At 39.8% G+C, this 20,360-nt stretch overlaps 3 protein-coding genes across 4 annotated transcripts; 2 read left to right on the top strand and 1 right to left on the bottom strand.

The window, feature by feature from the left end:
* Positions 1 to 4,618: 4,618 nt before the first annotated feature.
* LOC308120079 (uncharacterized protein) lies at positions 4,619 to 10,465 on the top strand. 2 transcript variants are annotated; one of them, XM_080480474.1, is made up of 7 exons: positions 4,619 to 4,968; positions 5,640 to 5,803; positions 8,358 to 8,453; positions 8,985 to 9,251; positions 9,349 to 9,515; positions 9,626 to 9,762; positions 9,881 to 10,465. In XM_080480474.1, the coding sequence occupies exons 1-7, from the start codon at positions 4,952 to 4,954 to the stop codon at positions 10,035 to 10,037; spliced, it is 1,005 nt and encodes a 334-aa protein (XP_080336600.1). In that variant the 5' UTR covers positions 4,619 to 4,951; the 3' UTR covers positions 10,038 to 10,465. The 2 variants fall into 2 exon arrangements, with proteins under 2 accessions (XP_080336600.1, XP_080336599.1); XM_080480473.1 differs by lacking the exon at positions 4,619 to 4,968 and having other exon boundaries at positions 5,661 to 5,803.
* Positions 10,466 to 11,276: 811 nt separating this feature from the next.
* On the bottom strand, positions 11,277 to 13,858 carry LOC308120357 (hepatic lectin-like). The gene is made up of 7 exons (XM_080480933.1): positions 13,814 to 13,858; positions 13,277 to 13,365; positions 12,758 to 12,853; positions 12,172 to 12,438; positions 11,908 to 12,074; positions 11,661 to 11,797; positions 11,277 to 11,544 (listed from the first exon to the last, which is right to left on the bottom strand). Exons 2-7 carry the CDS (start codon positions 13,314 to 13,316, stop codon positions 11,391 to 11,393), a joined length of 861 nt encoding a protein of 286 aa, XP_080337059.1. The 5' UTR covers positions 13,317 to 13,365; positions 13,814 to 13,858; the 3' UTR covers positions 11,277 to 11,390.
* Positions 13,859 to 17,176: 3,318 nt separating this feature from the next.
* LOC308119854 (uncharacterized protein) lies at positions 17,177 to 20,222 on the top strand. The gene is made up of 6 exons (XM_080480106.1): positions 17,177 to 17,541; positions 17,640 to 17,747; positions 17,830 to 18,090; positions 18,169 to 18,332; positions 18,413 to 18,537; positions 19,767 to 20,222. Exons 1-6 carry the CDS (start codon positions 17,415 to 17,417, stop codon positions 19,915 to 19,917), a joined length of 936 nt encoding a protein of 311 aa, XP_080336232.1. The 5' UTR covers positions 17,177 to 17,414; the 3' UTR covers positions 19,918 to 20,222.
* The last annotated feature ends 138 nt before the right edge of the window (positions 20,223 to 20,360 follow it).

Genomic DNA, 20,360 nt, shown 5'->3' with positions numbered 1-20,360 from the left:
CCACAGGTGTCCCCACACCCTCCTTCACCCCCTGGAACACAGGCCACGTGGCGCGTGGCCGCGTGCACGCGATAGGCTGCTTGCTAGCTGCGTTAGCTTCAGCAGCTTCAGCTTCACTGATAATCATCGACACCAAGTTGTCTTTGTTTTGTCCTTATTCCCGTTTCCAGGTCCAGGCATCGTGCATCAGTATGTCGGAGCGTTTTGTTGCATCAGTTTAAGGATTTATCAGAGTTCCTTGGAGCGGTCCTTTTCTTTTTTCTTTTATTTATTATTTATTTATTTATTTATTTATTTAATTTTTTTTTTAAATAAACTTTATTTAAAATTTGTGGTGTACAAACAGATCAGTCGTTCCAATTCACAAATCTTAACTGCAACAGCAGAAACAAAGTTTACAACAAAGATTATGACAGTAAAGTGGCAGAGATAAAGGAAGAATAAATAACATAATAAAAGAAGAAGAATAAATCTGTGTGGCAGACTTGGTAGTTGTGATATTTTGTGTAACTTGAGAGTTATATAAGTGACAGTTTATGCATATCTTAGTGTAGATACTAATCATTGACGTGCATTTTTTATTTGTAGTCAACTTAAGGGACTCTAGATAATAATCAATAGTGCAAGTTTCTTATTATTAGATTCAAAATAAGTAATAACAATTTATGTGATGTTTTGTACAGCATATAGTTCTCCCGTTCTTTCCAAAATGCTCTACTGTATGAGCAACCATAAAATAGATAAGTTACACTTTCGAGGTTCTGTCATTGATGTCTTGGACTCTCGATATATATATATATATATATATATATATATATATATATATATATATATCGAAAATCGAAAAATTTTCAGTATGACTCTACACATTTTTGACATTTTATTAAGTAAAAATTGCCGTATTCGAGTATTTCGGAAATTTCTACTTAATAAAATTTCAAAAATGTGTAGCGTCATACTGAAAATGCATCTTTAACACAAATCAGTGGAAAATGTTAATATTTATTTTATGTATTTTATTTTATTTTTACTCGTGATGGCAGGTGAGGCACTCCCCTGACCGCACGTCACTGAATACTCATCCACATAAAGGACTGAAAGTACATTCAGGCCTAAGTGTTATTTGCTTTGTATTGTCATGGTCTTACTATCGCTGCTGACCGTGATCCTCTGTCCTAGATCCAAGCACAGTTTATCAGAATGTCTACATATAAAGAGCGTTCCATTGCTGTTTTTGGTTTTTTCTGTTCTCAGACTGCTGAAGTGTGCTGCAGACCGCCACTGGAGGGCACCAGAGAGCTTCATGGAGGGAGCAACAGTGTGAGCTAAAGCTTAGGAAAAAGCTTTTTCCAGCAAAAGTTTAAAAAGGAACATAAAGATTACTAGCATGAAAGTAGTTGTGTTTTTTGGGGGGTTAGGGTTAGGGCCATGATCCCACAAGCTCAAGCTCAACATTTTCAGTTCTGACATCCCTTTTTTTTATTTTGAAGCCAATGGTCTTTTCAGGAACACAGCTCCCTGGTGAGCTTTTCTCAACTTTTATTTTTGATTTTACAAGAAACCACAGAAAATCAAAGCCAACCGCTATTATAGCGTGTAGAAGTTGGTAGTTTAAACACAGAAATACTTAAAAACCGACTGCGTTTGACTAAAAATTTAACAGGATCAAATCCTTTCCTGCTGGTTTTCCGATCCGTCAATGAGGACAGATCGTCTCGTTAAGTCCTTTCTTCTTTCTTCCTTCAGCCATCAGGCTACTGAATCTTTGGATCTTTGTGGAGAACTTTGTTCCCTTTTGTTTGGTCTTATGAGATTAATATGCATTTTAATTGTGCTTCTATCACCCCCCCCCAGCCACACACACACACACACACACACACACACACACATGCACATACACAGTGAGCTCCAAACAACTGGGTAACATGGCCTCCGTGAATAACAAATGACAGGGTTAAAGTTGATAGTGAGCCATCTTACCTGGGTGTAATTCACACAGTTCTCATTAACATGGATACTTTTATTATTGTTATTATTTATTATATATGAAAGAGCACAGTCAGCCACACATGTGAATGCTGGCTGGAATGGGCCAAAAATGTTTAAGAATTTTTCACACAAGAGAAGGGCAAAGGAGCGTTCAGTGCATACATGACTAGTTTTGTAATGCTGACAGTGCAGCTGCCTGGCACAGATAAAGTGACATGCTGCTTGGGGGGGGGGTTTCTGTGCTAAATCCAGAGAATATTTAGGCATGATGACTTTGAAAGAGGACCACAGCACAGATAGAAAACCATCAAAACCTGAACGCATCTCTGCTGTTAACTGCTGTTGTCGATGAGAAAAAATGGCACACGGTGGATGTAATTCACATGTTTAGGCTAAATTAGACGGCCAAGCTGTAGATAAACTGAACAGAATCACTTATAAGTTGACTTTTTTATGAAAAGCACATTTTTAAAGAAAAAACACTTTCTTAACTTCATGTTAAGTTAAAACATTTAAAATGCGGCTTTCAGTCTTCTAATCGAATGTGGTATAGTGAATGATGACCTTCCTTCACCTCAAATACAGAAACACTCATTGTGGAGGAAAAACAGCTTCTGGTTACACAGAAGGAAGTTGATAAAGCTCAACAGGGAAAGAACAGGAGCCATCAGCTACTAAAACACAAATGAGACGGTCTCTGTTCGCTTTCACAAGCTGATTGTGATCCGACAAGTGGACCGAGCAACACTGAAGTCACAAGTATCTGTTGTTTATCAGGTTGTTTCATTTATTACTCAGAAGATGGAATCAAAGCATCTCTTGTCGACGTGGCTACAACTGTTTTTCTTCTCTGAACAGCAGAAAATTCTGAAAGATGTCTGCCAGGAAGCTTTTTTATCAGGCACGTCTTGTTATTTCCATTCTAAATTCAATCAGTTGAAGAGCTGGACAGAAAGCAGAGCGGACAGCATCGGCCGCGAGGCTGAACTCGGCTGCGATTGATAACGGAATAGAAGGTGGGTTCGATTACCTTTTTATAATTCTTTTTTTTGTTTTTAATACAAATCCTTTGTAAGAGGAGGAAAGTCAAGAAGTTTGATAGCAGCGAGGTAGCATGCCTTCATGGCAGCATCATCAGTATCCCAGCACTGGATTTAGTGCTGCACTGCGTCCACTACTATTGTCAAAAATAAAATCAATGTTTTCTTTGAAATTTTTACAGTTTGTTTGGTGGTTTTGTCTGGAATGGAGCTTTTTCTCAGTCCATGGGCCTTATGTTTGACACCCCTCTCCTCTCTCGGTTCCAAAACATCTTCACACATTAAGTGTTTGTGAGGCCAAATAACACAAACAATATTGTTGCTTCTGTCACTTTTTTTGTCTCGTCCACAGAATAGTCTGTGTTTTGCATCACAAGGTAGAGTGGTAGTGAATTCGCTCACCGTACCATGAGGATATCTGTAAGTCCAAACTTGGGGTTTTCATGCGTACGTGTATCAATTGGTCCCTAAAAATTTTTTCTAAATCACACAGTGTGGGGAGGTCAACTAAATCAGCCTCAGTGTGCCGGGACCTTGGATAGAGCGGTGTAAAAAAAAAAACGTCTCATAATCTCATAATCAAGAATATCTTACATTTTCCTCAATGCCATGCTGTCAGGGTGAGTTTGTAATACACCCATAATGCAACAATCATAGTAGAAGGGTTTTTGACATTTCACTTTACTTTGCATTTTCTTTTCATTAAAATTGCTTTATGTTGAGATTGGAGCAATCTTGCATTGTAATTGTTTGATTTTATGAAACTAGAGACATTTCCATTGCATAATGTATATTCAGCACCACAACAAAGAAAAACTTTAAGTTTAAAATTAAAGTTTAGAATGGCCCTATTTTACTGGTCTGGCCCACTCAAGATACAATTGGCCTGTATTGTGACCTCTGAACTAAAATGTGTTTGACCGACGTGTCTTAAATCAATCTTGAAGCACTCTTGATTTGTTTCAGAGAATTGAAAAGATGGAGAGCTGAGCCTTCAGTGTGTCAGTCTGGTCCAGGTTGAGGTCCTGAAAGCCAAAATGATTGAACGACAGGGAACAAGACCCATATTTATATCGTCAAGAATTCTCTATTGACTCGCAGAGCTGTCACTTGATCAAAAATCAGCGTGCGACATGCCTTCAAACTCTTGGTGAATGTTGACAGCAGTGGATTCTGTGCAATACTCGTGCAACATTCAAAAAGTACCAAGTCAGTATAGGTAGAAGAACTTGCTAATTTGTGTATTTTCACTCGTCTTTGTGTCTCCAGCTTGAAGCATCCCAGTGAGACAGAAGCCTTATTTTGGGATTTAGAGTCGCAAAGAACAAAATGTGGTCTCCACCACTGGAGGGATTTCAAGGAGGATAGTAGTGGAGTAGGTTAGTAAGAGGAGAGTAAACAGGATGGTAACCAACACTACATTTAATCCACTGCTGAGATGAATCCGTTTGTTGTGGCTGCAGCTATATCAGTATATTCCATATTGCTCCGTTACGCTCCAGCCTGAGGGTGAATCATAACACGGCATGAAAGTGACGCCCCTCTTTTCCCACTGCCTGGCATGACAAGGCAACAACTGCTGCGGTCCTGAGACATTCGGCACATTCAGATGATAGCAGTCACAAAAGGCTTCAGGGTAGCTCAAACTAACGCTCAACTCTAGAAATAGCACTTGTAAAACATTGCACAGAGGAAAACATTATAAACGCAAAGGACTTCATGCACCGACAAACCACTTTGATGACTTTTAAAACTATTTATAGAAACGAATATTCAAATACAAAAAAGCCTCAGTTTAGTCTTGATGGGAGCAGGTAGAAGATGAAGTCCTTGGCTTAATCTACAGCTTCAGTTTAAAGCTGGCGACAATAACTGGAGGCCAAAAATGGAAATGCACCAGCCGTAGTTCAATTGGGTTCATTATGCCTTTACCTCATTTGTAAGTATTCACTTTTCTTCTGTTCATCAAGAAGGCCTTTGAAGGGCTTTTTGTTATATGAAATGTAATGGTCTTCACTTTGTGTTCACTAAGGGTAATGTTTTTGAGTACCTGCTCAAACCCAATCAAAGCTACAAACTGAGGCAGCGGCGGATGTGGGAGTCTTGATTAGACTTTCAAATATTCAATATGCTTGGATGTTGGTAAATAATGTGATGGCAGGAGGATGGAGAGGACCCTTAAATGTACTGTGTTGGTCATGTTATCTTGTTTAAAAAATGGCTTATTTGTGGTATTTACAAAGTAATGTAATGTAATTATGAGTGATAAATTAGCTTTTGCATTGGAAATGAAGACACATATGACAGAGTTCTTTTAATTCTTGCTATGATTGCATCTTTATGTGACTATAGTCCAGGACTACACCAGGATACTGGCTTTATTTGTAGGTTTAACTGTCGTGGAATACAACTGAGAGGACTGAAACCTTTTCTCAGATCCCTAATTCTCCAAGAGAAATGAAAAATAATTTGCAGTGAAATGATTCTAATCTAGCATCTCCCTGGTATTATTGTCTGTTCGTTCACTCTTCAAGTTTACTTGAATCATTTTTGATCTCAAGTGAATATGTTGTAAAGCAGAAGTGAATCCTGATGCTAATACACCCACAGCGCTCCTTCAGTGAGATCTGCTTGTTGTGGATGTATAAGAGAAGATTGGGCAGACACATCGGTGGGCAGTACCAGCAACACTGCAGCGATGGACGATCCATCGAGGCGGACATACAACTACAACAATGATCATTTCCAACTTTCGCATAAAGTATTTGGACAAGGTTTGGTTTATGATTTATCAACTTATTCTCAAGTTTGACTTTATTGGGGGTGTTACTGACTCTGCTGTTACCATTATGCGTGTGAAAAAGGAACATTACTTCCAAAATGTACCTCGACAGGTGTTTCTGTTGCTTCTTGTTGTGTGAAAATCAGCGTGTGGCTGCAGATTTGTGATTCACAAGCCAGATGAGTGAGACCAGAGATGTTTGGTTTGACGATATGGACTAAATTTGACACAAGTGCACTTTTACATTTTTTTTTTTTATAAATCTGTTTATTAGGTTTTTCGACAGACAAACAGTAGGCATCACAACAGCAAAAAAAAACACATTTACAGTTGGTGCAGAACTAGTTCACAGGAATTGAGGTAGAAAGGATACATAGATATGAGCAGAACATGGCAGCCTGACACAATGTCTATAAAATAAGGTAAAGTGTCTGTAGTTTAATCCCCCTGAGCCCCAACCCTCCACCCCCCTCCCCACCCATTATTAGCCACCAGAACACAGCACGTCACACATTCGCACGAACGCACACACATAAAAATTAATAAATAAATAAAAATATATAATAATTTAAATTAAAATAAAAAAATTAAAAAATTAAATTTTTTTAAATAATAATTAAAAAATAATAATAATAATAATAATAGTAAAAGAACACAAATAAAACGAGAGAAAGACAGAAAAAATAATAACAATAATAGTAATGGTAAACAGAGCGGAGAGAGACACCTCAAGGGGTTACATCACTAACTTCAGGGGTTAGGTCAATATTTTTCACATGACTCAGCAGGGGATTCCAGATCTCCCGAAAGGTTCCGAGAGATCCCTTCAAAGAATATCGCAGTTTCTCCAGACAGACACAGGCTAGGACCTCCTGGACCCATCTATTGTGTGATGGAGGGGCGGCTTGCTTCCATTTAAGAAGAATGGCACGTCTGGCCAGGAGAGTGGTAAAGGCTACAAGACGTTTTGCTGCAGAGGACAAGCCATGACCCTGTGACAGGCCAAAAAGTGCAGTCAGTGGGTCCGGGGGGACAGGGGTAGTGAGAATTTGGCTGAGGGTTTCAAATATGTCAGACCAGAATTTGGTGAGCCGGGGACAGGTCCAAAACATGTGTACGTGATTGGCTGGGGATTGGTTGCATCTATTGCATGCACCGCTTTTACCTGGGAATATCTTAGCCAGCTTCTCATTGGTGTAGTGTGCTTTGTGAAGGACCTTACATTGTAATAAGCCATGTCTGGCACAGATAGACGAGGAGTGTGTTAGTTGGAGAATCTTGTTCAACTGCTCAGCTAAAATGGAAATACCCAGGTCGTTCCCCCAGGACTCTTTAAGAGAGATTACAGGTGGAGGGTTCAGAGAGTTAATTCTGCCTGAGATGACCGAGATGATTCGCTTGTGGTTTGGTGAAAGTAGAAGAAACTGGTCCATTTCAGATTCGGGGGGTCGATTGGGGAAATGGGGGAACAACCCCTGTACGAAATGTCTAATTTGGAAATAACGAAAAAGGTGGCTGTTGGGTAAGCTAAATTTAGCGGCGAGTGAAGAGAAGGAAAGGAAGATCCCATCTTCATACAAATCATCAAGGGCTACAAGGCCTTTAGTTGACCAAACACGGTAAACAGAGTCTGTAAGAGATGGGGGAAATGAAGAGTTATTCAGAATAGGTATATGCAACGAGGCTCTGTGTAGGCCATAGTGCTTACGAAATTGGAGCCAAATCTTAATGGTGTGTAAGGCCACTGGATTGTCAGCAGTGTTGGAGGTCGGGGTGGGTAATTGTGAGCAGACCACTGAGGCGGGAGAGCACCTGAGTGAAGAAGCTTCCATTTGGGCCCATGCTGGGGAATCAGGAGCGGAGAAACAGCTTAACCAAATTGGCAGTTTCATAATATTGCAGGCCCAGTAAAATGTACGAAAATTTGGCAGGGCAAAGCCACCTTCTAATTTAGCTAACTGAAGCGTCGATCTCTTAATAGGAGCAGGCCTGCCACCCCAAATAAAGGCACCAAGTATTTTATCCAGTTTAGTAAAGAAGGCTTTGTTAATTAGGACAGGAACATGTTTAAAGAGATACAGAAATTTGGGCAACACTACCATTTTAATTAGATTGATGCGACCAGCGACTGACAAAGGGAGTGAAGCCCACCGGGAGATATCTAGTTTGCACCTTTCTAGTTGCGGTTGGAAATTCTTAATAAAAAGGCTTTTAAAGGAAGTGGAAATAAATATCCCTAAGTATTTAAAGCCGTCCACGGCTATTTTAAAGGGGAAGGCTGTTAGTGAGAGGGCTCTGGCTGAAGCATTCACAGGGAGTAGTTCACTCTTTTGTAAATTAAGTTTATAGCCAGATAGCCCGGCCAAAACTGTTTAGAATGTCAACTATTAAATTTTTTTTAAGTAATCTTTATCTGCCGGCATTTTCAGCAATGTGTCACTTTATATTGCAGCAGGAGATACTATCTATGCATGAAATATGAAAAAAAATGTTTTGTTCAACTTCCAACATTTCATCGATAAATTGATTTTCTTCAATATTCTCAGGTGGTTGCACAATTCCAAAGCACCGACTGCTGCTGCTGGGGTTGGGACTGTTGAACGTGGTGCTGTTTATATCCGCACTTGTTATCGGAATAAACTGTGAGTATGCCAGTTCAGTTTCATTTCCCACTTTTGTGTGATTTGAATTACGCAACATTGCTGACCAGAGAAAAAACATCTGCAACATATTTTGGGGTCAGCTGAGCACAAACAATAGACAGAAACAAATGTAGCTCCTCATACAGTTCAATTTCTATGATTATCAGTATCTTCTTTCGTTTGTCATTAACTCACACTCAAATCAGACTGTCAGAAACCTCCAAACATTCAGAGCCTCATAGAAAGCTTTAATATCGAGTTCATCTATTGAGAACTCCTGAAACTGGCTGAGCTGGTTGAACGGTCATCTTCCCATGATAAGGTTGGTGGCTCAAGTGATCAAGTGTCCCTGGTCAAGCCAGCTGCTCCGGATGAAGGTCAAACACTTTGTATGGAACCTATTGGTATATTTGTGTGAGTGTGTGATAAAATGACAAGTGAAAGTCACTACCTTTGAGACTGCCGATAAAGTGAAAACAGCTCGTATTAAGTGAAGCGTGCGTCTGTCATTTATTACTGTTCCATGTGCAGGTACCAAAATAAAGCAGGGCTCCCTCCATTATCAACACCCAGCTGCGGTACAGCTCCTCACTGAGCTCCGCGATCTCTTCAACAACCACAGTGATATGTTCATGGCCGAGGAGGACGCCAACAAAGCTTTAGAGACCACAGTCAAAAACCACGCCATGCTACAAGACCAGCTCAAGCAAAAAAAGATCATCAATGACGGCTATCTAAAACAGCTTGAGGACCTGCGGACTGAGAGGACAACCCTGAGAAATAATATTTCATCTTTGGGTGAGACGGTGCTGTATCTCAGTTCATGAGCTGTTTTAATTAAATCTGCTGACTTTCAATACAGGAAGACTGACAAGAAATCCTCTGTTCCTCTCAGAGTCGTCTTGTGGGAAATGCCCCCGCGGATTCATTTATTTCAACTCGTCCTGCTACTTTTTTTCGTACTCTGAGTCCTCCACGGTGAAAATGAACTGGCACAACAGCAGAGCAGACTGTATCCACCGTGGATCAGACCTGGTTGTGATCGACAGCCCAGAGGAGCAGGTGACGTAATGACAAGTCCCAAAATACAAAGCAAAACAACGTTAATATTCACACATTGGAAGGACAGAGCTGGGTGTTTTAAAATGTGAACTCTTTATGTGATTGTACAGGCATTTGTGAGTAACAACATCAGGAAAATGATCACTGGTCGTATGACCTGGGAGACTGGTTCCTGGGTGGGTCTCACTGACATGGACATAGAGGGCGACTGGGTGTGGATTAATAATGTCACAGAGGTGGAGACAAGGTGAGAGCTGCAGAAAAATCTCATGGAAAAAAGAATTACAGACCAAAAAATTAACACTTTCATTTGACCAGGTTAATTTTAATCTAAATCATTGGTTAATCATTTGCATTGTTTTCAGGTACTGGGCTGATGGAGAACCAAACAACCATGGAAACCAAGGCGGAGAAGACTGTGCAGTCATAGTTCACACTTCTGCGAACCCTTGGAAGACCCGCTATGATGCAAAGTGCCGGGAGCATGAGTTATACTGGCTATGTGAGATGGAGGCAAGATAAAGCCAATGTTTCTTTTGACATGTTGGTCCAACAATCTTGAATAAAATATCTTCAAAATATGTGTGATGTTTCTGTCATCTCTAAACTCATATTACTGTCAGATTTTTTTCTCGTGAGTGGTAGTCCCATATCACCCCAGATGAACACTTGGTTTTCAGAGTGCTGGCTTACTGGAGGTTCCTAAGTTTTTTAACAGTAGAATGGGAGGCAGAGCTTTCAGCTTTCAGGCTCCTCTCACGTGGAACCGGCGCCCAGTTCCAGTTAAGGAGACGCCCTTTTTTTTTTCTTTGTTGTTGTTGTTGTTTTGTGCGTTTGCTTTTGCAATATTTTCCGTATGTTTTTGTATATTTAAAATAATAAAAAGTTTTGTTTAAAAAAATAAAAAAATAAAAGAAGTAGACACAGTCTCTACTTTGAAGTTTAGGCTTAAGACTTTTCTCTTTAAAAAAAACAAAACTTACAGTTTAGTATGGTACAGGTACAAACTGGACCATTTTCTAGTGAGGCTGCTATAGGTTAAGACTTCTGGAGGACCTACACTAAACTTCTTTCATTTCTTACTCACCATGTGTCTCACTAGTACATATTGCATGTCACTAATGTTTGCCTCTCTCTCAGTCTGTGCTCTTTTCTCTCTCTCTCTCTCTCTCTCTCTCTCTCTCTCTCTCTCTCTCTCGCTCTCTTCCTTTCCACGGTCACTTGTGTTTGTTCACATGGATTTGTTGCATTTTCTCCGTAAAAGTGCCCTGAAATTTTGTTGTATTCAGTGCTACATAATTAAAGTTGAATTGAATATTGCCAGTACAGTTGGGGTGTCCACAGAGAATGCCCTGTCATTCAAAGTGTTGGGAAACTACACAGTTTCCTGGCCCTGGCATTCTACTCTCCACAGTTTGACAAGAACTACTTTTTTTTTTACCACCACCAACACACTGCACCAGATGAGCCAGAAAGGCCAGCTACTGGTACTCCGTTCCCTGTCTCGGGGTTACGTCTTATATCAAGTTGGCATTCAGAGACGTAACAACAATTAAGGAGCCAAACTGAAGAAAGCAATGAGTTGAAAGTAAATTAATGTGTCTTTCAATGTAGGGAGCAAAAGTAACAAGTGGACAGGAAATATGAGATCAAATACAGTAACAAAGGGCTTAATTACTTTCCCACCTCTGAAGAGATAGCTGTCCCCCCAGTAACTATAAGTGTAATCCTCTGTATTTTATTATAAAGTGACGCTAGATGAAAGTCTGACAATAACATGAATTAAAGACGACAGAAGGTATTTGAGTTAAAGACATATTTTGAAGGTATTTTATTCAAGAATGTTGAATCAACATGTCAATAAAATCATTGGCTTTATCTTGCCATCTTCTCACATATCCAGTATAACTTGTGTTTCCGGCAGTTTACATCATTGCGGGTCTTCCAAGGGTTCGAGGGGCTGTGATGTACACTTGCACAGTCCTCACCCCCTGACCCACGGTTGTTTGGTTCTCCATCCTCCCAGTACCTGAAAATAATCCAAATGACTAATTCATTAATTTTGATACATATTAATCTGTCAATAATAAAAATTTTCATTAGTCTGTAATTCATTTTTCCATGAGATTTTTCTGCAGCTCTCACCTTGTCTCCACCTCTGTGACATTATTAATCCACACCCAGTCGCCCTCTATGTCCATGTCAGTGAGACCCACCCAGGAACCAGTCTCCCAGCTTGTAGGATCAGTGATAATTCTCCTGATGCTGTTACTCACAAATGCCTGTACAATCACATAAAGAGTTCACATTTTAAAACACCCAGCTCTGTCCTTCCAATGTGTGAATATTAACGTTGTTTTGCTTTGTATTTTGGGACTTGTCATTACGTCACCTGCTCCTCTGGGCTGTCGATCACAACCAGGTCTGATCCACGGTTGATACAGTCTGCTCTGCTGTTGTGCCAGTTCATTTTCACCGTGGAGGACTCAGAGTACGAAAAAAAGTAGCAGGACGAGTTGAAATAAATGAATCCGAGGGGGCATTTCCCACAAGACGACTCTGAGAGGAACAGAGGATTTCTTGTCAGTCTTCCTGTATTGAAAGTCAGCAGATTTAATTAAAACAGCTCATGAACTGAGATACAGCACCGTCTCACCCAAAGATGAAATATTATTGCTCAGGGTTGTCCTCTCAGTCTGCAGGTCCTCAAGCTGTTTTAGATAGCCGTCATTGATGAAATTTTTTTGCTTGAGCTGGTCTTGTAGCATGGCGTGGTTTTTGACTGTGGTCTCTAAAGCTCTGTTGGCGTCCTCCTCGGCCATGAACATATCACTGTGGTTGTTGAAGAGATCGCGGAGCTCAGTGAGGAGCTGTACCGCAGCTGGGTGTTGATAATGGAGGGAGCCCTGCTTTATTTTGGTACCTGCACATGGACAGACACACTTCAGCAGTCTTGAAGTTATACGCAGAGTTGAAGGGTTGTACATGATTGTGGACTCAAATTTACAAATTCATTAGAGCTTTCTATGAACTCTGAATGTGCAAAACTCTGTGAAAGTTTGATTTGAGTTTAATCACATGTAGAAAACCTCCACGTGTTGTTTTTTTTTCTGTTCACTGCAAAAAGATGTTGACATTTTTCAGGATCTCGTGATTAATTTTTTGGGGGAAACTTTATCTGCTGAGCAATGTAATTGAAATCTATCAAAAGAGGGAAATGAAAGTGAACCCGTTATACTCACAGTTTATTCCAATAACCGCTGCGGATATAAGCAGCACCACATTCAACAGTCCCAAACCCAGCAGCAGCAGTCGGTACTTTAAATTTGTGGAACCACCTGAGAATATTGGAGAAAAACAATAGATCAATTAAATGTTGGAAGTTGAATAAAAAAATGACTTTTGTTTTCATATTTCCTGCATATTTGTTATCTCCTGCTGGATGTCTCTGTAATGAAAACTGAGAAATCATTAGTCGATTGATTTAAGTTTGTAAACAGAAGAAAAAATGATTTCCATAATTTTGAAACATAGTCAAACATCTCACAATCGTCTAGCCTGTAAATCACAAAGCTGAGGTCACACAGTCTTTCACACAGCAACAAGCATCAGAAACAATTTTCCACTTTGACCCACTCGCAATGGTAACAGTGGATTCAGTACTACCAACAATAAGATAACCTTAAGTAAAACTTTGAGAATAAATCAGTGAGTTTTGAACTAAACCCCACCTTGTCCAGATACTTTATGTTGGAAATTACCATTTTTGTAGTTGTTTGTCCGTCTTGGTGGATCGTCCATAGCTGCAGTGCTGCTGGTACTGCCCACTGATGTGTCTGCCTCCTCTTCTCTTATACGTATATCCACAACAAGCACATTTTACTGTAAGAATGCTGCGAGTGTAATACTTCAATCAAAGTTAAATTTGAAATGTCATATTATCAGAATAAATCTTCCCATGTATATATATGTATATATGTGCAGAACTGAATAGGACACTTTCTGTGCAAACAGTATAAACAAATGCACCATAGTCATCAACGATGTGAAGCAAAAATTTTACACTAATGCATTGAGATTTTTTTTTTTTTTAAAACATATATGTGTTGATTCCTGGTGACTTTTGAGGTGTTTGGTATGACTATGTGGACTGACAATATAATCCAGTTTGTGTTTCTAAATGATTTAATCATTTGTAGTTTTTAATATAAACTTAAAAATAAACCGCCACTCATTTTTCACTATTTACTAAACTGCAGGCGATACTAAATATGCCGTAAGTATGAAAACATAGTCACAGTCTGCTGCTGCTGCCTCTGGGAGTGTTGAACGTGGTGCTGTTGAAATCCACAGTTGTTGGCAGAATAAACTGTGATTATGAAAGTTTCATTTCCCTATTTTGTGAGCTTTCAGTTATGTTGCTGAGCAGACAAATTTCACAAAACATTAACCACAAGATCTTGAAAAATGTTTGGGGGTGAACTGAAGCAAAGCTAATGTACTATTTCAGTTTTATTTCTGTGGTTATCAGTATTATCTTGTGTTTGTCATTAAATCAAACTCAAATCAAATTGAAGTCAAATTTGAGTTTTTCTCATATTAAGCCTTATTGTCACATTATTTTGTTTTTTTATATGTATAGCGTTTCCATTTGTGTCAATAATCCTACATGTGGGGTTAATTGGTGACCATAAATTTCCTATGATTGTGAATGTGAGTGTCTGTCTGTGTTTGTCCTGTGATGAACTCTTGACCTGTTCAGAGTGGACCCTGCCTTGACCCTTATAGTTAGTGAAAATTAGCCCAGGACCCCTTCACCCAGAACAGATTGAATCGGTATGGTACATCATTGACACAAATATTAGTTGTGCATGGCCCAGGTGGTAGAGCAGCTGTTTCAATCCTGTTCACGTGTTCAAGTGTCCTTGTTTAACCCAGTTTCTCCCAATCACCGTCAAGCACTTTGCAGGTTGTGAGTGTGTAAATGGGTGAATGTGACTAATGTCAAGACTGCCGAAGCTGTGAAAACAGGTTGTATTAAGAGAAATGTGTTCATCACTGTTACATGCACAGGTAGCAAAATAAAGCAGGGCTCCCTTCAAGTTTCCCATCCATCTGCGGCAAGGCTCCTTGATGAGCTCCACAATCTCCTCAACGACCACAGTGATGCGATCATGGCTGACAATCACAATCACTTCCGATCCACAGTTTCAGTTTGCCAGTGCATTTTGCCAATAGAGGACCCCGAGTAAGAAACAAGGTTTAGTGGACAAAGAGCAGCATATTAAAAAGAAAAGTAAGAAGAAAAAAAAAAACAAGACACAAAAAGGTGGGTGGGCGAAAGTAGTGGATTATGTACAGTGACAGGCCTACTGCCAGTAACAATGTGAGGAGTTGCTGAAACGGTTGTAAAGGCAGTATTAGCTACATAAAACAGCAAGTATATTAAAAAAAAAAAACCACCAGAATGGTAATATTACATTTTTTTTTTTTTTTATAGTAACTGTAAAGGGGGCGTCCCGGCTAGCTCAGTTGGTAGAGCATGAGACTCACAATCTCAGGGGTAGTGGGTTCGTGTCCCACGCCGGGCGTCACCTTCCCGTGGGCTCACCACCTGCAGGAAGGCTCTCAATCGGTGCGTTGTGATCTGGGTGACAGTGCTCAGACTGTCACCCCTGCGACCCGGAAACGGATAAGCGGAAGAAAATGAATGAATGAATGAATGAGTAACTGTAAAGTTAAAGTAAAATTGCACACGAGAAGATAAGTTATTGTAATCTCTTGACATTCAGGAGGGAAAAAGCATTGGGGACAAAATTCGCTTTCTCCTTCTCTGGGTTTTACAGGCCGGACAATGGAACTGGTGACCAGGTAGTGAGAGTGAGAGAGAGAGAGAGAGAGAGAGAGAGAGAGAGGGAAAGCAAGAGCACAAACTACAAGACAAAGACAGAATATCAGTGAAACATACTTGTGTTGGGATCTCAGCAGACCACAGAAAATTGGTTCATTTCTAAGGAAAGACGACCTTCATATCAGGACAAATGAAGATCGAAGGTTATGACATGTGGACTCTCAGGATTCGGCCTGAAGGCCACACCCAGCAGGGGGTCCTGCAGCGGCTGCAGCCCCATGGAAATCCTACCCCCTTCCTGCTCAAGGGACACTGACTGGCCCCATGCTCTTGGCCTGTCGAGGATTGGTTGGGGCCCCCAGGATTTGACTCCTTCCAATCCCCCCCATCTTATCAAAAGCCTGTGAAGAGATTCATCTCACCCTTCTTTGCTTCTGCTCTTCAACAGAGGAGATAAGAGCTCATTTCAGCCCAGCCGTTAGCATTCTGCTAACACCAGAGGCTTGCAAGTGAAGGTCTCAACTCCACGAGGGTCAGAGATTCCCCGGAACCGGAGGCCAGCACCCAGCGTCTGATCAACCAGGGAATGGTCGAGACCGAGGACCGCTTCCCTGCCTCTCTGATAACCACCATTCTGAATGGAGTTTATTGTGATCCGCCGTCTTTGTAGTTCTGTCCCAGGTCTCTCACACTCACACACACACACACACACACACACACACACACACACACACACACACACACACACACACACACACACACACACACACACACACACACACACACACACACACACACACACACACACACACACACACACACACCAAGTTGTATATAGGAAGTTAGAATCTGTGTTTTATTTGTTTTCATTCTAACTAAATAGAATTTTTGGAATCGTACTTGTGTATGATTTATGTTTCATCAATGTGCACAAAGGTGAATGAAATGTCGGCCTCTTCTATGTCAAGAACTCCAAAATCCTTCAAGTTTTACTGTTAATTCTGGTAATTGTAATTAATTTAATTATCAATTCAAATTCCCAATTAATAGTTTAGTAAATGTTATGAGACTGATGAAATGAATTTGCTATCATTTCCTTTTTAACAGGTGGTGCTCCTGAGGTATCTGAAACAGATCACATTGAAGTTTCAATGAAATAATGAAGAACTATCTTTGATAATTATTAATAATTATCAATAGCCAAACTGCTAAACTCACAAAATGATCTTTATGAGGTAAGAAATCCCTGCATAAGTGGTGCCCTGTGCGCGGAGCCAACAGTCGTGAACCACCACTCTATCCAGGGTGAGAACGTAGGTGAGTAAAGTTGATTTATAAAGCACCTCTCACAGACAACGTTCACAAAGTGCTTTCCACCAATAACAGAAAGATAAAAACTGAAACAATGTCAATAAATGGATGGATGGATGGATGGATGGATGGATGGATGGATGGATGGATGGATGGATGGATGGATATTCATCCATCTGTAAATAGGTGTCAGTGCAAGTAAATAACTCAAATTCCTGATCAGTTATGAAATGATTTACTCGTAAAGTTTTGGACAAAGGTGATTGGATATTTAACAGTCCATATTTGATTAAATTGTTCCATCATCATTAATCTAAAAACTCTAAATACTAAAATTCTATATATGAGCCCTGCCGTACAAATAATGTCACCTTGTCTTGTCTTTTGTCAACTGTGCATCTTTTTCCATTTCTAAGGAGGGTACGAACCCTCATGTTGCCCTCCTGATTTTTGTTTGTGTCTCATGTTTTGATTCACCTTCTTGGGTGTCACCACAAATATTGCTTTCAGAAAAGTCAGCATATTCACATCCTGTGGCTGTGGGATCCATTGAGGAACGTACATGTTGCATCCTAGAAATTACAAGCAACAATCTCACTTCCCTCTTTTCTCAAGCTGCAGTTTCACCCACAACTGAATAATGATGGAACTATTGCTGCAATATTAGCTGTTGTGCCACCGCGGGACAATGTCCTGGCAGATCACGGCACAGAGCTAAACTCTGCTGAGCAGTGAAGATGGAGGGGAAACGGCAACAACAAAGTTTTTATTCAGATAATGGATTTAACACGCCGATTTGTGAAGAGGACTTGGACGATGAGGAGCAGGTTACTTACCACAGATTCAGCCATGACAAGCAACAAGGTAAAAGGAGACAAACATTTATTGGTGCACCTCTGTAAAAAGATTTTTTAAGATGTTGAGTGTTACTAAATCCAAGAATTGATTATCCCTCTATGTAGCGTCCACATTCAGTATGAACCTTCCAAGATCTTTCAGGCCGGCTGCATTGCTCCTGGTGCTTCTCGCTGCCATTCTACTCATGGTGAATATCGGCCTGGGAGTCTACTGTAAGTCAGTATTTATCATGTACTGTGAGCAGTTCAAAAATTAAGAAGACATTTCAATTCTTCTTCTTATTTTCACTTATAGACAAGAGTCTCACAGATACTCACCTCTCGCTTGATGACACAAAAGAAATCACCGCTAAGATATCCACACTTAAAGACACTTACCACGCCGCATTTGAAAACCTGAATAAAGTAAAGGAGAAGCAAAACATGGAGATGAAACGTCAGAAACAAACCCAGTGGGAGTTTGAACACCAGACTGAAAGAGGTCAAGACTACCAAATGCAGTTGGACAAAATAACAAAAGAAATTGCAAAACTAAGGCCTCATTTACCACTGATAGGTAAGATTCAGCTATTACAAACACCTAAAACTGATGTGTCGTGTGCTGGTATAACTGCTTTATTTCTTTTAACATCAGGAGCTGGGTGCAAATACTGTCCAGCAGGATGGATTTTGTTGAACTCAATGTGTTTCTACCTCCCCCCTTCGGAGAGCACTGTGGTCAAATCATGGCAAAAATCCAGAGAGTTCTGTCAGCTGTATGGAGGAGATCTTGCAGTCATAGACAGCAAAGACAAAGAGGTGAGTTCATATTATTAAACAACCATGTTCATGGGAAATGTTATTAAACTTTGAATTTTTGTTATTCTTATTTTCTTGAGAATGCAACTGTTACATACTTGCTAAATCAACATCAAACAACCTCGAATGGCTTCTGGTTTGGACTGAAAGTTGTTCAGAAAGATGGGATCTGGAAGTGGTTGGATGGATCGGTGCTTGTTGAAGGGTAAGTGTTTCATATAATATATACTCTATATAGAGTATCGCTATCTCTGTTGACAAAGCCAAACTTGATAAATTCAGGGTTGTACTTGCGAACATATTTCGCCTTTGAGGAGGGGGTGGCATCACATAAAAAAAAATGTTTTTCTTTAAAAACTTCTCCATCACTACAGTCAAAAGTTTACACCCGACTTCTGCTGCCTATTGGAGCGTGTTCAACAACTGAATGACGCATCACTGCCCCAAGTGGTAGGCAGCAGCATTGTGGTTCCGCAGCCTTCACAGACCACAGGAGCACAACTAAGTTTTTTGCCGCCCAGTAGTTGGTGCTTGCGGCCCATCACTGCAGTATGGTATCTTGAAGACACAGTGAGCCAGATTGAAGCAACGGGACTTTAACACACGTTTAGCTGTTCACTATATGTTAATGCCAAGTGGTTCTGGAAAGAGTGGTCACCTTGTGGTGAAAGGTTGTATTGCAAGAGTAATTGGACTATGGGTAAGTTGTTAAGTTCAATAGCTACAACATATGACAAGCTTGGGATTTATTTTTAATTGCACATAACATATCTTGCCTTATCACTCTGTCAAAAAAGATTTTTCCATAACAGAATTGGTAACACAGAAATATAAATGTTTTTATCAGGAGCCCTCTTTCGTTTCTGTACCAGCATTAACAATAGCAACGTTAATTATTGCTCGTAATAGTTTGCAGCGATAACAGGCTGAATAGCACTGGAGCCTCGATCCTGCAGGAAAAAGCTACTTTCTGCTGCTGATATCTCTGGTGAAGCTGTGATGACCTGAATCACTGACCGTGTTGCCTTTGTGACTCAAAAATGTATAGAGTATAGAGTATAGAAGTAAAGCTACAAATTACCTGATGTCATCAACTCTGAATTTGATATAATAGTGCATCCTGGAATTGATAACAATGTTATCGGAATGATCTGAAAAAATATGTATATTATTTCATAAATTGTAGATTTTTTTAGTAGAAGAGGACATATAAGGACCAATAAGTGATTTTTAGGTTTTTAGTTTTTTCATCCTGGATTCTGAAATTTTTTCTCTCCTCTCAGTCCATATTGCCCAGAGATTAGATAAAGCTAATTGCATTGTTTTGATGTTGACACTGATTCGCTTGCCTTCTCATCAAGAGCACATCACTAAATTAATGCAAAACAGACATGATATTGTGACTTTAAAGATGAATGTGTCATTTCCTGACAGGTACTGGGATACTGGAGAACCCGATGGCGACAATAACAATTACTGTGCTTCCCTGCATCCCAAAGATAACTTCTTCAAGACTTGGAAGGATAGCGGTTGTTCAATTAATAGGAAATGGATTTGTGAAAAAACACCAGCTACTATTCTGTGAAGATGAGTGGCGTGATCTCACATAGTGTAAACATGTGCATGTTATACTTATACAAATGTCTCTACACACATCATTATATATAACCAGTGCTTCAAATGTCCTGCTTTGCTTATATAAGTAGTGCCCAGTTGTAGTTATACACACAATCATGTGTAACTTTGCATGCAAAGATAAACATTCTTTATTTTATAATGCAATCGTTTCCTCGTCATGATTGTTATAGTTGTGGACAGATACATAAATTAATATCACATGTTATGAAAAAAGGTCTTTGTTAATAAAATTTGATTGATGTATAAATGCTTCTTAATCTTCTGCTTGCTTATGTATGACAGAAAATGTTATTTAAGCTCCATGAAGTATGTTGTATTCATCTGAAAACCATCTTACTCATATCTTTGCTACAATAAGCGACTAAAATGCATGCGTAACAATATGTTAAA

This window comes from Lipophrys pholis, assembly GCF_963383615.2.
Source record: "Lipophrys pholis genome assembly, chromosome: 14".
Classification (NCBI taxonomy): Eukaryota; Metazoa; Chordata; class Actinopteri; order Blenniiformes; family Blenniidae; genus Lipophrys; species Lipophrys pholis.
Note: the sequence above shows the minus strand (reverse complement) of the source record. Positions and strands in the feature narration are given on the sequence as shown.